The following is an 18,902-nucleotide window of genomic DNA, read 5'->3' on the forward strand; positions in this document are numbered from 1 at the left end:
TTCAAGTTTGAGTTTTTCTGTGACCCAAAACCGTGTTGGCTTTCAAATCCAGCAATCCAGCCATTTGAGGAAGAAAAGTTGTTGCAAGTGCTTGTTAATGGGGCTACAGTGAATAGCAGGATTTCCAGCTTTGATCAGTCTTTTTAAAAATGGTGATGCTGCTGTGACAGTCAAAGCTCTGCTTGGCAAGACGTAGGATTCATCTCTCTCCACACTTAAAGCCAGCTTCAGATATGCCTCTTTGCATTCCAAGTTTCAGCCACCAGTCTGTGGGTAATGGGCTGGGTGCCGCTGACTCAGGCCCACCCCCAATGAGGACAGTATCCATTCACCGATTCTAAGAACTAGTACCTTCAGAGTCTTTGAGTGGGAAGTCTTTTTATTGACCATTGAGCAGCATCCTGAGTAGCCTAGTCTCTCTTATGCACGGCCATACCAAAAGAAACAGATAAGACATCTAAATACCTTCAGCATCCTATTATCATTTGCCTGATCATCAACACAATCCTGAACAACTACTCTCATGCGATTTTTTTCCTGTCTCAGAAGAAAATGCTAATAACAGGGAAAAAAAGTTTGAATCTAAAATTCTTTCCAAATGATTATATAATACAGAAAGCTTAATGGCCAATTTTGTAGCAATTTTCAAACTCGAGTGTACAATAAGCAGAGAAGTAAAGCCTCAAGTTTCAACCAACTCACTTGCCTTCCAACAGTCCACCTGAGAGTTTGAATGCATGAATCTATAAAATAGTACAGGTGCAGCAACCAGACTCTGCTTGTTCTGGTCACGATTATAGAAATGCTCTAGAAATTTAGTGTAGACTGAATTCGCATTCTGAAGCTATGAGTTCGTGTTCAGCTTCTTTTTGGGCTTCAATATAAAATCATCATCATCATCCGAATCTAGCTTTCTTTTCAACTTTGATAGTTTACTGTCACCATTAGAACTTGAACCTTTTTTGTCAGACTTCAACACCACCTTCATGGAAGTCTTTTCGGACTTCACCACAACTTCCTTGGATATTTTGACAGGGGAGCTCAGTTTTTGATTGAGCTGACTCTTTTTCTTCCGCTCAAATGCCTTTTTAGCTGCCTCAGGTCCTAAAAGGCCATGCTCCATCATCCTGCCAGTGAGGAACAAAGTGAATTAGCAGGAAGTCACAACCCATACTTAATAGTGAGATCTTATTGCAAACCACATAAAATATATAGTTACATGAAGAACCATCGTTCATGTACAAAAAAAGCCAAAACATAGTAAGAGCAGTTTGGCATCTCTAGCTGCCAATTTGGCATTGAAACATTTGTGTTAAGTCTGCATTAAGTTCAGGTGGTCCAGTTGAGCAGATGTTTGCTAATGCATACATTTAACATTTAACTAGTAAAAGAGAGACTCGGATCCGACTTTAAATACTGTTATTCAATGTATAAGAGAATCAAAATCCGAACTTAAGAGGCTAGTTTTGTAATAATAATGACAGCCAATCTGAGAATATTTTCAGTCAATTTTTAAACCGTTTTTTGTATTTGTCTGTGACTCAACATTCAACCATCTCTTAAACTTGATTCAAGTCACACCATCTTGTACTTTTTATATGCAGCTATTGCAGAACAATATAAGTTGCTGTTTGCACGGTTATGATCATGTTATTGCAGCAACCTGCCCTTCACTAGCCCATTAGTTAAATTCAGAGGGAAACTGTGCCGACAATATATCCCATCTAAACAGATATGCATGGACATCGGAAAGAAACATTGACTGTATGTTTCTGGTTAATCCCATGTTACTACTGATCATGAACTCAATTTGAAGACACACTTAAAGTCCTCTTGTGTATTGCTGGCCCTAGCTAGCCTCACACATAAATGGCTTCATATACTCAAATAGCCTCACACATAAATGGCATCATTTACTCAGAATCAAAATGAGAAATTGTCAAACTTCCGTGGAAGTTACAAAATGCAAAGAAAAAACCTCCTCCCACTCCTCCACTACCCCTGATGCTGAATGCTTCAGTTACAGTTATTCCCTATCTCCTGACTGAAGGAAGCAAACCTGCAAGCTCCCTAAAGGGGAGGTGTGACCACATTCATACCGTGCATGGACAAGCTATGCTAAATTTGACTTCTTGTCTTGTGACCACATTCATACCGTGCATGGACAAGCTATGCTAAATTTGACTTCTTGTCTCCACCATCCATCTTTTGAGGAATGTGTATTGTGCAACACTTCCCGTGATTGCTGATCTTTTCACAAAACCTTGTGCACTGTATATCATCAAGTCTTTTCATTGCTCAAAATTACTCTCAAAACTTAACTCTTTGAGTCTGTGCCACAATTGTGCTTCTGATGAGCAGTTCTGACAGCAGTTATGACCAAAGGCACAACATGCCGGACTCAGAAATCACATTTGAACAGGTGAAATAGTCAAACATTAGCAAATAGAGTATTGCATCCACAAATCTTGGAGGAATCGCATCTGTGGTTCCTTAGTAGAAAGTAGACTCATCAGTACAAGCAGAGAAATACTCTTAGTTGTTCTACTAGATGCCCAATAAACTTTCAATAAGGTAACTTGCATGAAATAAGTTGCAAGTTCCCAAGACCCTATTGACTTGGTCAAAGGAAATTCATTGACTTGGTCAATGGCAAGTGAGTGAGAAAACTCATTAAATCCATGGACATCCAAATGGGCACCAACAGCATTGATCACAGCCTTGGGTCATGGAGTGGCCTAGTGCAAGTGCAATATGGGACACTCTAGGGTTAGGGCAACTAAGTCCTATTTATAAGACTCCAGGCCCATTTGTGCACATCACCTTGTGATCACCACTCTTGGACTTCAGGTCCATTGGCCAATGCATACCTTACTAGGACAATAGGGGCTAGTCGTATCAAATGAGTCTAATCCATCCCCTTCATGTTTTGTATTGCTTGTGTCATGTCTCGTGTGCATGTTGGATCCTAGGGGAACATTTCATTGGTATCTCATGCTTGGAGCAAAATTTTGATACCTTTTTCTGAGAAAGGTTGGGGTATCATAGATCAAACTCCAATACCAATTTGAATATTGACACCTCAGGTGGCCGAACCAAAGTGTTTGTGCTTTATGTAGATGATCTCATACTGACAAGGGACCACATGCAGACAGTGCAGCAAACTCAAGATGCTATCAATCAAAAGTTTGAGGTGACCGACATGGGATTACTTTATTTCTTCCTTGGCCATGCAATATGGCACAATGATATTGCTCTCTTGCCAACATTATGTCCAATAGCTCTTGGCCGCCTTAGGGATGATAACTTGTCATTTGGTGATGGATGTGAACTAGAAGATTCAACTTATGGAGATTCCAACACCGGTGATCCTTCCAATTATGGAAGGCTAGTTGGATCCTTAGTTTGGTAGCTTAGCACCCATCTGGCTCTTTGTTTTCCTATAGGTTTGCTTGCAAGGTTTATGAGTAAGCCCAAGAAATCTCATCGGCGGGCTACTATGAGGTTTTTTTGATTCCTCAAGAGCACACCCAACTATGGCCTATTCTATCCATACAATTCAGGAGACACCGCTCTAGTGTTTTCATGGATGGACTACCTCCAAGTGGGGCAGGTATGTTGATAATCAGTGATCGACTATTAGATTTTGCTTCTAACTTGATATAGGTGCTATTTCTTGGAGTAGCAAGAAGCAACCAACAACCACCCTATCTTCTACGGAAGTAGAATACAAAGCAACATTGACTACTGCATGTGAGACTGTGTGGCTTCAAAGATTGTTCCAAGAGCTTGGTTGTCCTCAAAGCCATGCCACTCCTATCCTATTTGACAAGTAGAGTTGCATAGCCATTGCTCGGAATTCAATATTTCAAACACAAACCAAGCACATCAAGATCCAATACCACTACATTAGATAGAAGATATTGGACAACACAGTCGCTTTGGAGTACTATAACATAGAGGATAACTTGGCGAATCTCTTCACCAAAGCTCTTTCTCAAGCCACTTTACATCATCATTTCAAATGCTTGGGCCTTATGCCCCATTTAGATCTAAGACGGGGTGTTAGTGATACACCTCTTGGATGGGTAACAAGCAGGTTGACGGCCTTCGAGCAATCAAGTAAAGGTGGAAGGTAGTCACCAAGTAGCGAGCAACCATCACGGGCACATGACCGATAACAGGCAATCAAGCAAGCAATCCACAATAGTCCGACTTGCTGTCTTTTCCCCCCTCCTACAGCCTATTTATAGGCCATGGCTCCCAACAATCATGTACTTTGTATTTTTTATCAATGAGAGTGAGGTTTGCTAAGCACATACTCAAACACATGCCATGTACATAGTCTACTTTAAAATTCAGCCTTCAGCATTTAGTTTTTTCTGAAAATTGTGTGTGTGTGTGTGTGTGTGTGTGTGTGTGTGTGTGTGTGTGTGTGTTTTTTTCAATCGGCCCATGCATTCACTTGTGTAACACGACACTGTAACAATTCTTATGCATTTGTATTCTCAGTTTGGAACTAAACCCTACATGACCTACCGTTTTGATTAAAGAAAAAACTTGGATAGTTCAACACTTCCTAGCTCCATTGTCCCTCTTTGGTTGGGCTTCCCACTCCAAACTAGCAATGGAGACTTCTCCCAAGGCCAAGCTACAATCTTCCTTGAGGCTACCACAGAGGCCCTTCATTTCACGGGTTTTTTGCTGAACATGCATATCATTCTTCTTCTTTGAGTGCTTCTCCCCCCTTTCCACATGGACACGTTGGGCTAGGGTGCTGGTGCGCAGATCGGATGCTGTATGCTCGCGTAGTGAATGCCGGAAGGTCCCCAAGAACAAAATAACTCTACTTTTTGCACAAAACTCAAGGTAAAAAAAGCATGCACGACATGAACAAGAGACCAATTGGGTGCAATCTCCCCCCATGCCTTGTGTGAGCGCTCCACAAAGCATGTATTTTATGTATTAATCATCTTCAAGCTCAAATAATAGCCCATATTACAAAATAGCTCGCTTTTGGCTTTTGAGTTTGCTTTAGCACAAAATAGAAATAAAGCTAATGGGCGGTGTCCAAAGAGTCACGCATATCCAATACAATGTCCAAGTACCAATAACATAATCATGCGCCCATGCGCATACAAAATAATAAATAAATATCCAACGCCCCAATAATATATTTCACGGTGGATTCCGTGCCACGGTGGATTCCGTGAGGTTTTACGGTGGATTCCGTGTAAACTTTGTTGACCGGGGCTCATACACAAAGTGGATTCTTTGTGCGAGAAGTTGATGGGGATGCCTATCTTTTTCGGGCGTTTCATTAATTCAGTGTGTACATGGGTGATTCCATAGCGGGTGATTCCGCAAAATGCATATTAAATTAATAAACGTTTATGAGTTTAGAGTGCGCACTCGTAATAAATTAAGGTTAGGATTGATTTCTAACCAGTTGATTTATTTATGTAGCTGAAGACTGCTAGGTATTCACTTTTGTCGGTTTAATTGTATTATTTTACTAACGATTGTGAATGCTTCAGTTGATGTGTAGAGATAGCAGCAGTGGCGGAGGAAAGCATTGAAGGATAGCAAGTATTCGAGTTATCACTTATATTTTGATGGATGCATATATTAGGCATGGCGCCTATATTTTGTCACGCCTATTTATTGAGGCGTTGGATATTTATTTATTATTTTATATGCGTATGGACGCACGATTATGTTATTGGTACTTGGACATTGTATTGGGTATGCCCGACTCTTTGGACACCGCCCATTAGCTTTATTTCTATTTTGTGCTAAAGCAAACTCAAAAGCCAAAAGCGAGCTATTTTGTAATATGGGCTATTATTTGAGCTTGAAGATGATTAATACATAAAATACATGCTTTGTGGAACGCTCACACAAGGCATGGGGGGAGATTGCACCCAATTGGTCTCTTGTTCATGTCGTGCATGCTTTTTTTACCTTGAGTTTTGTACAAAAAGTAGAGTTATTTTGTTCTTGGGGACCTTCCGGCATTCACTACGCGAGTATACAGCATCCGATCTGCGCACCAGGTGCTTACTTCTTCCACCGTCCACTAGTGAGAGAAGCGATATCATTTTCTAGGTCCTTACAAGATCTTGGTCACACTGTATTGAAACATTCATATCTCTCTATCATCATCTACCTCCATCTACATGATTCATACTTGTAAAAGGACACTTGGAAAAGCGAATAATCCCCCTATCAGGGTAATGCTCAAGTAATACCACTGCACTACTCATAGCATTTTGTTAAGCATAATACTTTCCATTACCCCCATCCCCCATCCATTGGCATTGTGCCAATGTAAAACAGAGCACTTTGGACAAGGGAAAAACTTGTATTTTTGCAAGTACAATCTAAAGATGAAAACTCCTTGCATTATGCAGCATATCTAGGCACAATCCCTAATTTACTCTCCATAAAACAACCCCAACATCAAATTAATGCTTATTTACTAATATTAAATGCATTATTTTTAGCAATAGGAGGATTGCACCCCCAATCCTAGATAAATAGGAGTCTCGAGTTTGTGCATCCCATCCTTCATTCATCATTACCAGCCAACTTACCATGAGCCCTTTTCATATCCGCTACTTCCTACATCCCCTGTACAACAAACACCTCAATTTAAGGAGCTTCTTGAAGTGCTATTCCTATTGTCTACAGCTTCAACACCCACTCCTTCAGCCACCTCTGCCCTAGCCCTACAGACACAAGGTTCAAGGCCCCACTTATTGTGTAACATGTTATCATGCTTTCATACATTCATTAACATTATTTAGATTGTGTTCTCCATGTTGTTGTAGATTTTACTTTTCTATGTTTGTCATATCATTTCTTTACAAAACTCCAAAAATCTCCCATAGAAGGACATGTTGTGGGTGTTCTACTCTCCCACTCATTGATCCTTCCCTCACTTTCAATCCCAGCCCTCCACCACGTTCCTTCATCATCTCTCCCTTTTCAAGTGACTGCTGCCTCTGCCCTGACGGCTGCCACCTGCTCTCAGCCTGATACTGCCCACTACCTGGACTCTGGAGGTGCCTCCCTGCTTGTCGCCAACAGTCCCAGTTGCCACTTGCCATGTCATCATCACTTGGAAATGCTACTGCCCTATGCTTTCTACACAACAGTCTATGTTTTCTGCTACCAGAAGACTGTATTCGGCTGCCAAAACTGCTAACGTCTTAATCAATCAAGATCGGGCTGCATTTCAGCCTGCAAACGTGTTTTGCTGCCCTCGAGTTATCACCAACATCCTACTGCCCAAAGGCATTTTGCTTCCTTCATTGCTGCCTAGATCATCAGCATTGGTGGATTGTTACACTCGAGATCCGTCCCTCAGTCCGCTCCCATGAGAGAGTGTGGCTGCTAGACAGCCTCAACTACATGAGATCCCCCATTCTCCATCTTCTACGAGTGTGCAAAGCTTTGCAAGAGTAGCATGATCTAACTTCTAACATCTCAAGATTTCTACACTCTTTCCCTCCTGCTGCAACATTCTCATTTGCAAGAAAACTCAATATTCCACCCTCATATTTTTCAAGTTCAATTATTGCAACACCAATTTGTGTTATGGGTTCCTTACCATACGTTGATTTCTAAATCCTTGACCATGCATGCACCTACTGTGGCAAGCCAAACCACTCCATCACCACTTCTTGTCATCACCATCGATTTACTACAGTCCTAAAACCCAATTATTACCAGCATTTTTTGGAGAGTGTCTATGTCCCATAACCAAACCCTAATTTGGGAGGATCCACTCGTCTATAAATATGCAAGTTGCCCACCACTCAAACCCAATCTTGTTTTGCATATTATTGGCGCCCATGCTCTGCTGTCCACACCCCTTCCAATAAACCTCTCAGTTCAAGTTTGTTGCCCCTCAATAGGCACTTGCATCCAACCCTTCTCCATCAATTGACGATAGTTTGCAGCTATCATGGGGACATGTATTTTTGAAACCTCACTTCACATGGTTAAGTAAATGTTGCACATGTGAGGTGTAACTAGGATTAGAGTAAATTTACGAGCTAGGGACCTAAGGAAATCACGGGATGTCAAAGGCAAAAGTTGCTATAAGTTATGCCACACAGGTACTTAGTGGTATCTGGTGCCTGTTGTTGGCCTAGGTCATTCATTTGGCCATAAGTAGAGAAGTGGCGTTTAATGGTACCTAACGCCAATCTGATGGTCAAAGATGGTGCAGAGACACTCAGGAATGGAAGTTGCCGAGCCAATTTAATTATTGGCCAGTCAGATTATTTTTTAGGGCATCGAAATAATTATTAGATTAATTATCAATATTTAAAGACTGAAAATTAATATTTAATTATGGCTAATGCTAAAAAAAACATTTGGGAAGGCTGCCACTTGTCAAAAATGCCCATGCAATACTAAAAAACGTCTTTAGAGGCTAGAGAGAGGCATTTTCAGTGTATTTAGCTTGCAAGAGAGAGGGAGGAGATGTTGCTGGTCTGATTTGCAGCCATTGGAGGACCTTCTAAGGCAACCAGGGGCAAGAGAAGACCAATCAACAACAGGTGACAGCATCTACAGGCTTTTGAGACAAGGCAACAACAATAAATGACTCATTTTTTTCAGTTCTTTGCATCTACAAGCTATTGTGGCAAAGCAGCAACTGCATTTGACAAATTTTCGGTCATTCTTCGCGACAAAACTCTGAATTTTCTCTCTCTACATCTTTCTCTATCATCTCCCAACCACTTCACAGCCTTGCTCCAAAGATCTCAACATTTGGACCCTTGAAGGCTGAGAAATTGCAAAATTCTTTGCTGGAAACCCTAATTTACAGCAGAAATTAGGGTTTAGCAGCAGCCTCGAGAAGTGTGCCAAAAAATTGGAAGCTCCAAGACTTGGATTTTTCAGGGCTGAAGGTGAATTTGAGCTAAATTCAAGTGGAGGACTAGCCAGCCATTGAATTTGGGGCATTTCCATAATCTATGAAGTAGGTGAAGGCCAAGTAAGTGTCCGAATCAAGGGGCAAATCAGATTGAAGACTTGCTGGTGACTTTGGACAGCAAGGGGAGTTTGGATTGCGAAGGGGATTGGGAGAATCCCATTGTAAATTAACTTTTTCTTTAATAAAGCTAAAAAAATACCGAAAGGAGAGCCAATTATGGGGCCAATCGGGTGTGCTTTGTCCAAGATCGAGAGGTAGATTTGTATTTTCAGATTTGCATTAATTGTTTGTTGTTGTAATTAAGTTGTAATAAGGGTTATTTACCACCCTATCCAAGGATGAAGGCTAGTTACATGGTTCCGTTGTCGAGACACCATCAAATCCTTTGAATGGGTGGGCCCATGGTACTTGATTGCAACTTGGGACTATTGCATTATTGTTGATATTGTTCTCAACAGTGAATTAGAGCAAGCATGTCTTCACATGGTGATATAGGATCCAGTGGAGAGGATGCATCACTCCTTGGTCAATCACGTGGTGAAGGGGAAAATGCAATGACTGATGTTGGGCATGGTTCTCAATATGGATAGCATGCTGAAAATGTGGGAAATGACCCAAATATTGGCACTTCAATGCATAAAGAGACTGATGACCAGCAAGGGGCTGAAGAATTTGATGATAGCTTCAAGGATCGAACGCGTACAATAGCAAATCTTTTTGCTGAATTGGCAAACGATCCCCTGTTTACTCGATTCCTAAATTCCCCAAGAAGGACAGCAAAGGCAAAGAGAAGAAGACACCTTTTGCAGCTTCGAGCCAGCCACAAGAACCGAAGGAAATGCCTAAGCCTTCTTTAGAAGTGCCCAAAATGCCTGATGAGCACAAACAATTTGTATCCGTGGGGCAGTAAGTGCAAATGCATAGCCAACTTGGTAGTGCTAGTAGTGCCAATCCATAGGAACATGGGCAGCAACGCAATTATGCACATGCATGCATGGGACAGCAAGGATACTCTGGTAGTGTTACAATTTTTCATGCTATGATTGGACAGGCACGCATACGAGAATGTATGGCACAAATCCCTATGGTATGCAACAGCCAATGCATGGCTCACAACACCCAATGTATCCGGGTAATGCAAGTAGAATGCCTAATCCCATGTATGGCAGCATAAGCATGATGCTTGGGGCACAAAGCGGGCCATATGGATATGTATCGGAAACCCCCGGGACTATTGGAGCACAAGGATTTGGTATTGGTCATGTAGATGCTTCAAATAGTGTTAGTTTTTATGCAAATCCAACCAATGCACCCTTTTTGCAGCAGCCCATTTATGATAACTTGACTCCCATAGGTCCGCTAAAGGACTATGATGAAGGTGGAAAAAGTGTAAAGTTTGAGCCTTTCAGTGGTGCACAAGATAGGCTGAAAGCACTTGTTTTTATTCAGCAGTTTGATGCAACCTATTCCGGAGGCAACTTCACACAGGCATCTAAGATACACAAGGCAACCACATTTTTTAAGGGAAATGTGTTGTAGTGGTGGTGGTCTACACTTCTTATTCAAGGGAAGTCACCTACCACTTGGGTCCAATTCAAGCAAATGTTTGCTTCAAATTGGTTGACAAATACCTTTCAAGTAGACATTATGACAACTTGGAGTCAGTTGAATTCTAAAGATTGCAAGGAACTTGGATTAGTATAATAAGAAGTTTTGGAATGCATTGCTGCCAGTTACTTCTTATCGCACAGTACTCCTCCATGAGCAGGTGGAGAAGTATATTTGTGGTATGCCCAAGGATATTCAAGATTTTTGCATTAAGTCCACTGTTTCCAGTGTGTCTCACCTTATAGAAACTGCTACTACAACCGACACATTGCTATGTGGAAAGGATGCAAGATTCCACGATGATGATGCCAACTTCCAAGTCACATGTCAAACAGTCAATGACTGAGAAAAAGGGTAAATTTGAAAATAAAGCTGAAAAACAAGGTAGATCTGAAAAATAGGGCTGGAAAGAGGAATACATCGCAGAGAAAGAGTGGAAAAAGTGATGCATTGTCACGTAAATCTCAGTTGTCGGTTGTCAATATGGTTTATTACACTGAGTTGGATGCCGTGAAAGAGCAATATGTTGCTAATTCGAACTTTGCTAATGTTTATGATCAGCTTTGCAATGACCAAAGGCATAGAGACTTTGTGTAAGAGATGGATTTCTAATGATGTATGGATGACTGTGTGTCACAAAGCAATTAAGGCCTAGAGTTATCACTAAAAGTCAAGCTCCTCTGTATGCAGGACATAGAGGTATTGATGCCACGGTCAAGGCAGTGGAGCATTTCTTTTATTGGCCAGCTTTGAGGTATGATGTAGAACAGTTTGTTAAGACATGCATCGTACGCTAAAAGGTAAAGCATGATAGGCAAAAGATGCCGCGTTTGTTGCAACCCTTGCCTGTTCCAAATAGGCCTTGGTAGAGCATTGCAATGGACTTTATTTTTTAGCTTCCTAAGACACCTATAGGGAATGATGGAATATAGACTATCATTTGCAGGTTTAGCAAACAAGCCCATTTCATTTCAGTGAGGAAGGAAATTAAGGCTAATCATATGGCACAATTATTTTTAGAGCACATCTTTAAGTATCGTGGTATGCTAGTCAATCACTAGTGATCGAGACCCCCAAATGACCAATTTATTTTGGAAGGGCTTGTTTGAGAATATGGGTACCACGCTGAAATTCTCATCCTCCTTCCATCCACAGACAGATGGTCAGTCTGAGGAAGCAAATTCCACAGTGTTAGATCTTTTGAGGTGCTATGTTTCAAACCACAAGACATAGTGGGAGCAATATTTGCCCTTGGTTGAGTTTGCTTACAATAACACACTGCATAATTCTATAGGCAAAACTCCATTTGAGGTGGTAGAGGGTGGTAAGAAAGTATCCCCTACTTTGCACACAAAAGATAAGATCTTTAAGTTTGATCGCTATGTGGAAAGCATGGATGCAACTTATCACAAGGTTAAATATACGCTTCAAAGATCACATGATTAGCAAAAGAGAGCAGTTGATCGTCATAGGCGTGCTTTGCACTTTGCAAAGGGCGATTATGTATTGCTACGATTTGAAAAGGCACAGTTGAAAAGATGAAGGGCAAAGAGCAATTATATCCAAAGCTGTCTATGAGATAGTATGGGCCATTTCAAGTGTTGGAGAGGACCAGTGATGCATGCTATAGGCTGAAATTGCCTCCACACTGACGAATACACAATGCCTTTCATGTGAGCTTGAGACCTTTTCATGGAGATGTGCCAGAGGATATCTTTGCTGAAATTTAGTTGGAGGTTGAAGAGCTCGGTGAAATACTAGTACCAGAGCAGATTTTGGCACACAGAGAGGAAGATTAGGGTTCCAGAAGATACTTGATGAAGTTTTAGAATTATTCACCAACGGATGCCAAATAGATGGAGGATGACTTGGCACACCATCCTCCGTTGTTGCAGCTTTACCTTGATGCTTTTCAATTAGAGCCGACTTTAGTTCAGGCTCAATCAAGTTCAGCAGAGCAAAGGTCCAGAGTATTACCTGATGCTTGCGAGGGAGCTAGCACCTCCGCTCCTCACTAATGGACAGCTGTAGAAGTAGTGGATCTCAAAAGTATTCAGCATACATTCAGGGTACTGTAGCTGAACAGTATGTTTGCCAGAGGATCACTATTCGGTATACTAGTCACTATGTTTGCCATGCAGATCAATATGGTTTTCACTGCAGCTTTGAAACTATACATTTGCATCCGTTATGCTCGGTGTGTAATCAGTTATGCTTGATATGGTATTGGTTATGCTTAGTGTAGCATCAATTAATGATCATCAGGGGCTGATTATCGAATGTTGGTTTTCAGCATATGATCATTAATATTCAATGGTATTCAGCTCAGTTTTTTATCAGCTTGAGGACCGTTTATGGTCACTTTTTGGATCAGTTTTTGCATTGATTGCTGGCCAGTTTTTGCAATGAGTTTGCGATCAGTTAAGGGTCACATTTGCAGCAGCTTGTGTTGTGATCAGCTCTCAGATCAGCAAGTGATCAGTTTATGATCACATTATGCTCAATTTTCAATGGTTTACATCTAGTTCCATGGACAATAGCATATGTTATGATGCCATTGATGTTTCAGCCATGGTTTATGCTTGGTTTTTGTTATACTATGGTTTGGTTTTGCCAAATGAGTTGAGCTCATGAGAAATGGACATGTCATATGATAATTTGGCAATATTTTTGAGATTCTTTGTGAGTCTTATGTTATGTTATCTTGGCCAGTAATTTTTAGCATATGTTGGGCATATGAAATGTAGTACTTTGCTTTTGATGCATTTGGCAGTGCAATCAAGGACGATTGCAAGGATTTCAAGGGAGAGGGCTATGATAAGGACATGTATTTTTGAAACCTCACTTCACATGGTTAAGTAAATGTTGCACATGTGAAGTGTAACTCGGGTTAGAGTAAATTTACGAGCCCAGGACCCGAGGAAATCACGAGATGTCAAAGGCAAAAGCTGCTATAAGTTATGCTGCACACGTACTTGGTGGTATCTGGTGCCCGTTGTTGGCCTAGGTCATTCATGCAGCAGCTGCATTTGACTGATTTTCGGTCATTCTTCGCGACAAAACTCTGAATTTTCTCTCTCTACATCTTTCTCTCTCATCTCCCAACCATTTCACAGCCTTGCTCCGAAGATCTCAGCATTTGAACCCTTGGAGATTGAGAAATTGCAAATTTATTTGCTGTAAACCCTAATTTACAGCAGAAATTAGGGTTTAGCAGCAGCCTCGAGAAGCACGCCAAAAAATTGGAGGCTCCAAGACTTGGATTTTTCAAGGCTGAAGGTGAATTTGAGCTAAATTCAAGTGGAGGACTAGCCAGCCATTGAATTTGGGGCATTTCCATCGTCTATGAAGTGGGTGAAGGCCAAGTAAGTGCCAAAATCAAGGGGTAAATCAGATTGAAGACTTGCTGGTCACGTTGGACAGCAAGGGGAGTTTGGATTGCAAAGGGGATCGGGAGAATCCCATTGTAAATTAACTTTTTCTTCAATAAAGCTAAAGAAATACCGAAAGAGGCGTCAGTTTTAGGGCCAATCGGGTGTGCAACTACATCCAAACTATTGCATTTTGTTGATTCATGCACTTCCAGTCTGCATTTGCTGACCAGGAGCTGATGCCAACCTGCCACATCATCATTGCAGCCTGTGTTTGCTGGTTTGCTCGCTGCCACATCAACACCTACAGTTGCATTTCCAGTTTTTGCTACTATCAACATCATTTTGACATTTTTCCCAATTGTTGACCACTGTTTGACCTGACCCAATCTTGTTAAACATTGATCTAGACTCTCCAAATCTATGTTTGCTGCTGCCATACACTTTTGGAGGCTGTTTGCAGCATTTCAAGATCCATACAGAGTACAACACACTCCAATTCATATCCTCTAGCTTGGTCCTCCAAAGACACAAGAGTTTGAGGTTCCATATTCACCTTGCATAGTGTGTTTGCTGCATTGAGCATTGTATCCATTCATTCATCTTCAATGTTTATTGTCTCTGAGTTATCCTAACCCTACTAAGTTCTTTTATCAGTCTATACTTTGTCATACAATTGTGTTTGTATTCTATGTTGGAGTATGTGTTTAAATATACTATAGAAGGGAATTCAAATAGGAAACCCTTAACTTATGCTATTAAGTCTCCCCCACCTTCTTCGTGCAGCTCTTCCAACTTATCATATCCTTCATAGGGGATCACGGTCCCCAGCCATTGTGGGTGTTTGTGCACCATGGGAAAGAGCCTTATCCTCCATCATCCACCCTTTCCAACACCAACCCTGAGGATCTACGTTTTGACCTTTGCTAGAACCATGAATTTTCAGCTATGCCTTGCTAGCAACACCTACATAACTCTATCAACTTATCCTATTTATCACAAGGGATCACTGTACATTATGACCATCCATCACAAAAAGTCATGCATCACAGCAAAGAGCCTTGTTCTTCATCCTCCATCCTTTTTAACACCAACCTTCACAATCTATAGGTTTTGCTTGACCGAAATCGTGGATTTTCAACCATGCCTTAATAGCTACACCTACATATATTGTCCAACAAGGAGATAGGAACAATGTCCTCTTTTTCAAGGCTTGAGATCAAAAATATCTTCACAATCTTGCCAGCATGGAGATAACATTGGCTATTGTTATTCCTTTAGACTTGCAACTATGGTATGGGTGCTTCTCTCATTCTTCTCAAGTTCTTTGCATCACAAGTCAATTTGAGCTGCTCCTTCTTACCATCAGATTGATGGTGTGAGGGGATTCCTTTCTCCTCTACTACATTCTCCCTTGGCAACTTTACCTCGTCACATCTTTGTCATCAATACCTTTGCCACATGACTATCCTTTATGGAGAATCCTATCACCAATAATTTATTCAAACAAATAAGAAAGCATAACATCCATTCACTTGGGGACCAAAAAGAATATATGCATCGCCTCTGCATTCCAAAGCAATACACCATGGCATTCATGGTCCGACGCCTTGGTCTCCTTGGGGTGGGACCTTTGGGATAAATGAAGGGAAAGCTATACTCCCTTTCTCTTTCTTCAGACACATTTTTGGGCTTGAGAGGGGGTGTTGAGCAAGTAAAATTAAAGGCCTCAATATTAAAAAATGATCAATCAACCTAATTTAACTCCACAAAAACCGCCTCAAAAGAACATTATTTAGAGAAAAACGATATTTCATATAGTGGTAGGACAAATACCCAAATTATCACGCATTTTGAACCTAATTTAGCTTCAAAAACTATTTATAAAATATGAATTTTTATTTGAAGGTAGGACAAATGCCCAATAATCTCCTATAAAAAAGCATATTGCACACATTCCACTATACAACTCTCTTATCATTCCCTTGCTTCAACTGCCAAAATTTCATCACTTTCTTTCATCATCTATCCCTCTCAAGGTGGTTGCTACCTCAGCCCAGCTGGCTGCCACTTGCTCTCAGCATGCAGTTGCCCACTACCTAGAGGTGTCGTGTTTCACTCCCTCCACTATTGCCCACATCATCAACATTCATGGATTGTTGTACTCAGGATCCATCACTCAGTGGCTATTGGATAACCTCCACTTCTTGAGCTCCCCGATTGTATCTCATTCATCATACTCATTCATTGTCTGAGTTTATGAGTTCTTGTCATAGCTAGTCATAGTCATCCATGTTTGTGTTTTCTCTCTACAAACCTTACTGTTTCCTCATAGCGCCTTAAAAACGCAAATGACCTATAAGCTGGGGTTGCTGCATTAGACAAAAATTGTTCTTTATTTCTAATAACCCACCCCCATTCACATAGTTGAAGAGTATTTTAGCCTATAAAACACTTTTCCTGTCACTTACAAAACTAAGTGGAAGTTATTGCTAGATTAGAAATGAGGTAATGCTTACCAAACTTCTGCCATTTCGCTTTTAGGGTTTTCCTTGTACAAACTCTCATAAAAAATCCTGAGAGGATCCCTCTGAAAGAAGAGCCAAGAAACTTATGATATATATTTGTAATCAGAACAGCTTTGACAAATTAAGAAGACCCAAACAAAAAAGAGAGAAAGAATATATGCCACCTCATCTGGAGGATCATGCTTCTGCCCTGGTAAACTATACACCTTTCTCTCTTTTTTTTCTGGTTCCTCCTTGGAGCCATTACTCTTCTTTGAAACATCCTTTGATGATGATGCTTTGCTTATTGAAACAGAAACCTGCATTTGCAGCAAATATCAGTACACATAGTGAATGTTAGATGAGAAAACCTCACACCACCTAGTCCTTGAAATATCAGCACACATTTTGAACATTAAGAGTGAGAAAACCTGAACACCAACATACTCCCGTCTAGTGTTGTCCCTTTTTAGAGATTAAGTAATTCATACTATGACTAACTAGGTGGTGTGCTCCTATTTAAGAGGCACCTGAAAGTGTGATCAAATTATGTTTAGCCATACTATCAAAAGCCTACCTAGATACATTTCATACATGTGGTGAAAAAGGACGGATGTCAGAGCTTCAGTCTGAATTATCAGCAGATCCATTAACGTTACAGCAGTATGAAAGTGAACAAGTCAAATTCGGAATTAAGTAAAGCCTTATACAATTTACTGTTGTAAGTGGGTAGCGCGTCAAATAAGCTCGCATACGTTAATGAGGGGCATTTGCCTGCAGCAAGAAATAAACGAAATACTTTGAAAAGAACAACTGTGAGGCAGATCTGCACTGGCCACTTCTATGGTGTCACATGCTGCACTGGAAGTAGCTAAGAGTTCAAATAGACGAGTGAGACATGAATCACCAAATGTTGTGGCATTGCTAAGTTCACATATGATGGTATGAAAACATTGAGAATTGGGCAGTCGAAAGAAAACATTAGCCAGCATCTCTCTCTCTCTCTCTCTCTCTCTCTCTCTCTCTCTCACCGCTTCCTTCTTGACTGTCTTGCTTACAACCGACTTGTTTGCAGCAGGGGGTTCCTGTTTAGGAGGCTTTATGTTCTCGGCATCCTTTTTCAACTTCAGAGGCTTTGCGGGCATAGGATCCTTCTTAACAGGTGATGCCAATTCTTTCTTCACGTAGTGTTCTTTCTTCACGTCCTTGCTGGACTTCAAGGCATTGCTGACTTTCGGCGATGACAGCGCGGGGGACCTCTGCTGAGACCGGCCATCGTCGTGCTCTCGCTTCACCTTCACCTTCTGTTTGATCTCGGACATCTCTCTCACTCTTCGTCTTGAGCTCCGTGGCAGTTGCGCGCACACAGTTGGTGCTGCTTTCTCAGCTTTAGCCCAGAGCCTGTTTTTGTTTTTGTCCCCGTTCTTTGGCCCCTTCTCCGGTCAATGGGAGAATTTTGTAAACTATTGTAATTGTAAAGTAATCAATGTGTTCTCACTTTGTTTTTCTTTTGGAAAACGTTTAAAAAAAGGGGAAATTTTTACAAATAATATTTATGGCTGACTTTTCATGTGGAGAAGCTTGGACCTTGGCAAAGTGTAATATCCCAAACATAGCATAGTATAGTAGGAGCGCTCCATGCTAGGACATAGAGTAGTATTAGCACTGCATGTTAAGACTTGCGCCTCTAAAGTGATGGTTTTAAACCCCCCCCCCCCAAAACACCTCCCTCTCTCTCTCTCTCTCTCTCTCTCTCTCTCTCTCTCTCTCTATATATATATATATATATATATATATGGAATGCATCCAATGCATGCCATGTAAGCTTGGGTTGGATATTCATAGGGTCAAATGTAATAGAGTTAAATAGTTTATTATTTATCCATATGTGCCATAAGTAGAGACTCCTAATCTAGTTCCAACATAATAGGGGGGTCATATAGATCTCTTCAATCTATATTTCTTTCTAATCAAGGATTGTAGGATATTGCAAAATTGTAAAATCTTAAAGTCAGCCTACAATTGATGAAAAACATGCGGTATTTACTCAAATTCATTGCAACATCTTGGACCAATTTCAATTTAGAGAGCCTTTACATTAGTCCACGGTGCTCTTTTAGTATTAGCCACATTACACAAGCCATTTTGGGTTGAATTGGGGGTATCCAAATGTTATGAAACACGTATTTCTATTGCTTTATTGATTCCAATTCAATTGCCATCACCCATTAAGCTTGCAATGTAGAGTGGACGAGGTGTGAAGTCAAATATTGAGGAATGGCAAGAGGTGTCTCTTTGGAATCTAGAATCCTCTAGTTGATTTTACCTTCCAAGTTAATGCAAAGCTTACTATAAGGATAGACTAATTTGAGCCCAACTAAGGAGTGTTTCATGATCTTTGATGTTGTACCTTTGAGTTTATTGTGGTCCTTAAATTGGTCCCTATATTCCTTGTCCCACATG

At 40.8% G+C, this 18,902-nt stretch overlaps 1 protein-coding gene across 1 annotated transcript; it reads right to left on the minus strand.

Annotated features, from left to right (window-relative positions):
• Window positions 1-554: 554 nt before the first annotated feature.
• Window positions 555-17,875, minus strand: LOC148009507 (uncharacterized). The gene is made up of 4 exons (XM_087673250.1): window positions 17,471-17,875; window positions 16,625-16,759; window positions 16,452-16,522; window positions 555-1,127 (listed from the first exon to the last, which is right to left on the minus strand). The coding sequence occupies exons 1-4, from the start codon at window positions 17,759-17,761 to the stop codon at window positions 845-847; spliced, it is 780 nt and encodes a 259-aa protein (XP_087529376.1). The 5' UTR covers window positions 17,762-17,875; the 3' UTR covers window positions 555-844.
• Window positions 17,876-18,902: the final 1,027 nt, after the last annotated feature.

This window comes from Lygodium microphyllum, chromosome 30 (assembly GCF_053477565.2).
Source record: "Lygodium microphyllum isolate KBCC chromosome 30, Lygodium_microphyllum_v1.1.10, whole genome shotgun sequence".
Taxonomy (NCBI): Eukaryota; Viridiplantae; Streptophyta; class Polypodiopsida; order Schizaeales; family Lygodiaceae; genus Lygodium; species Lygodium microphyllum.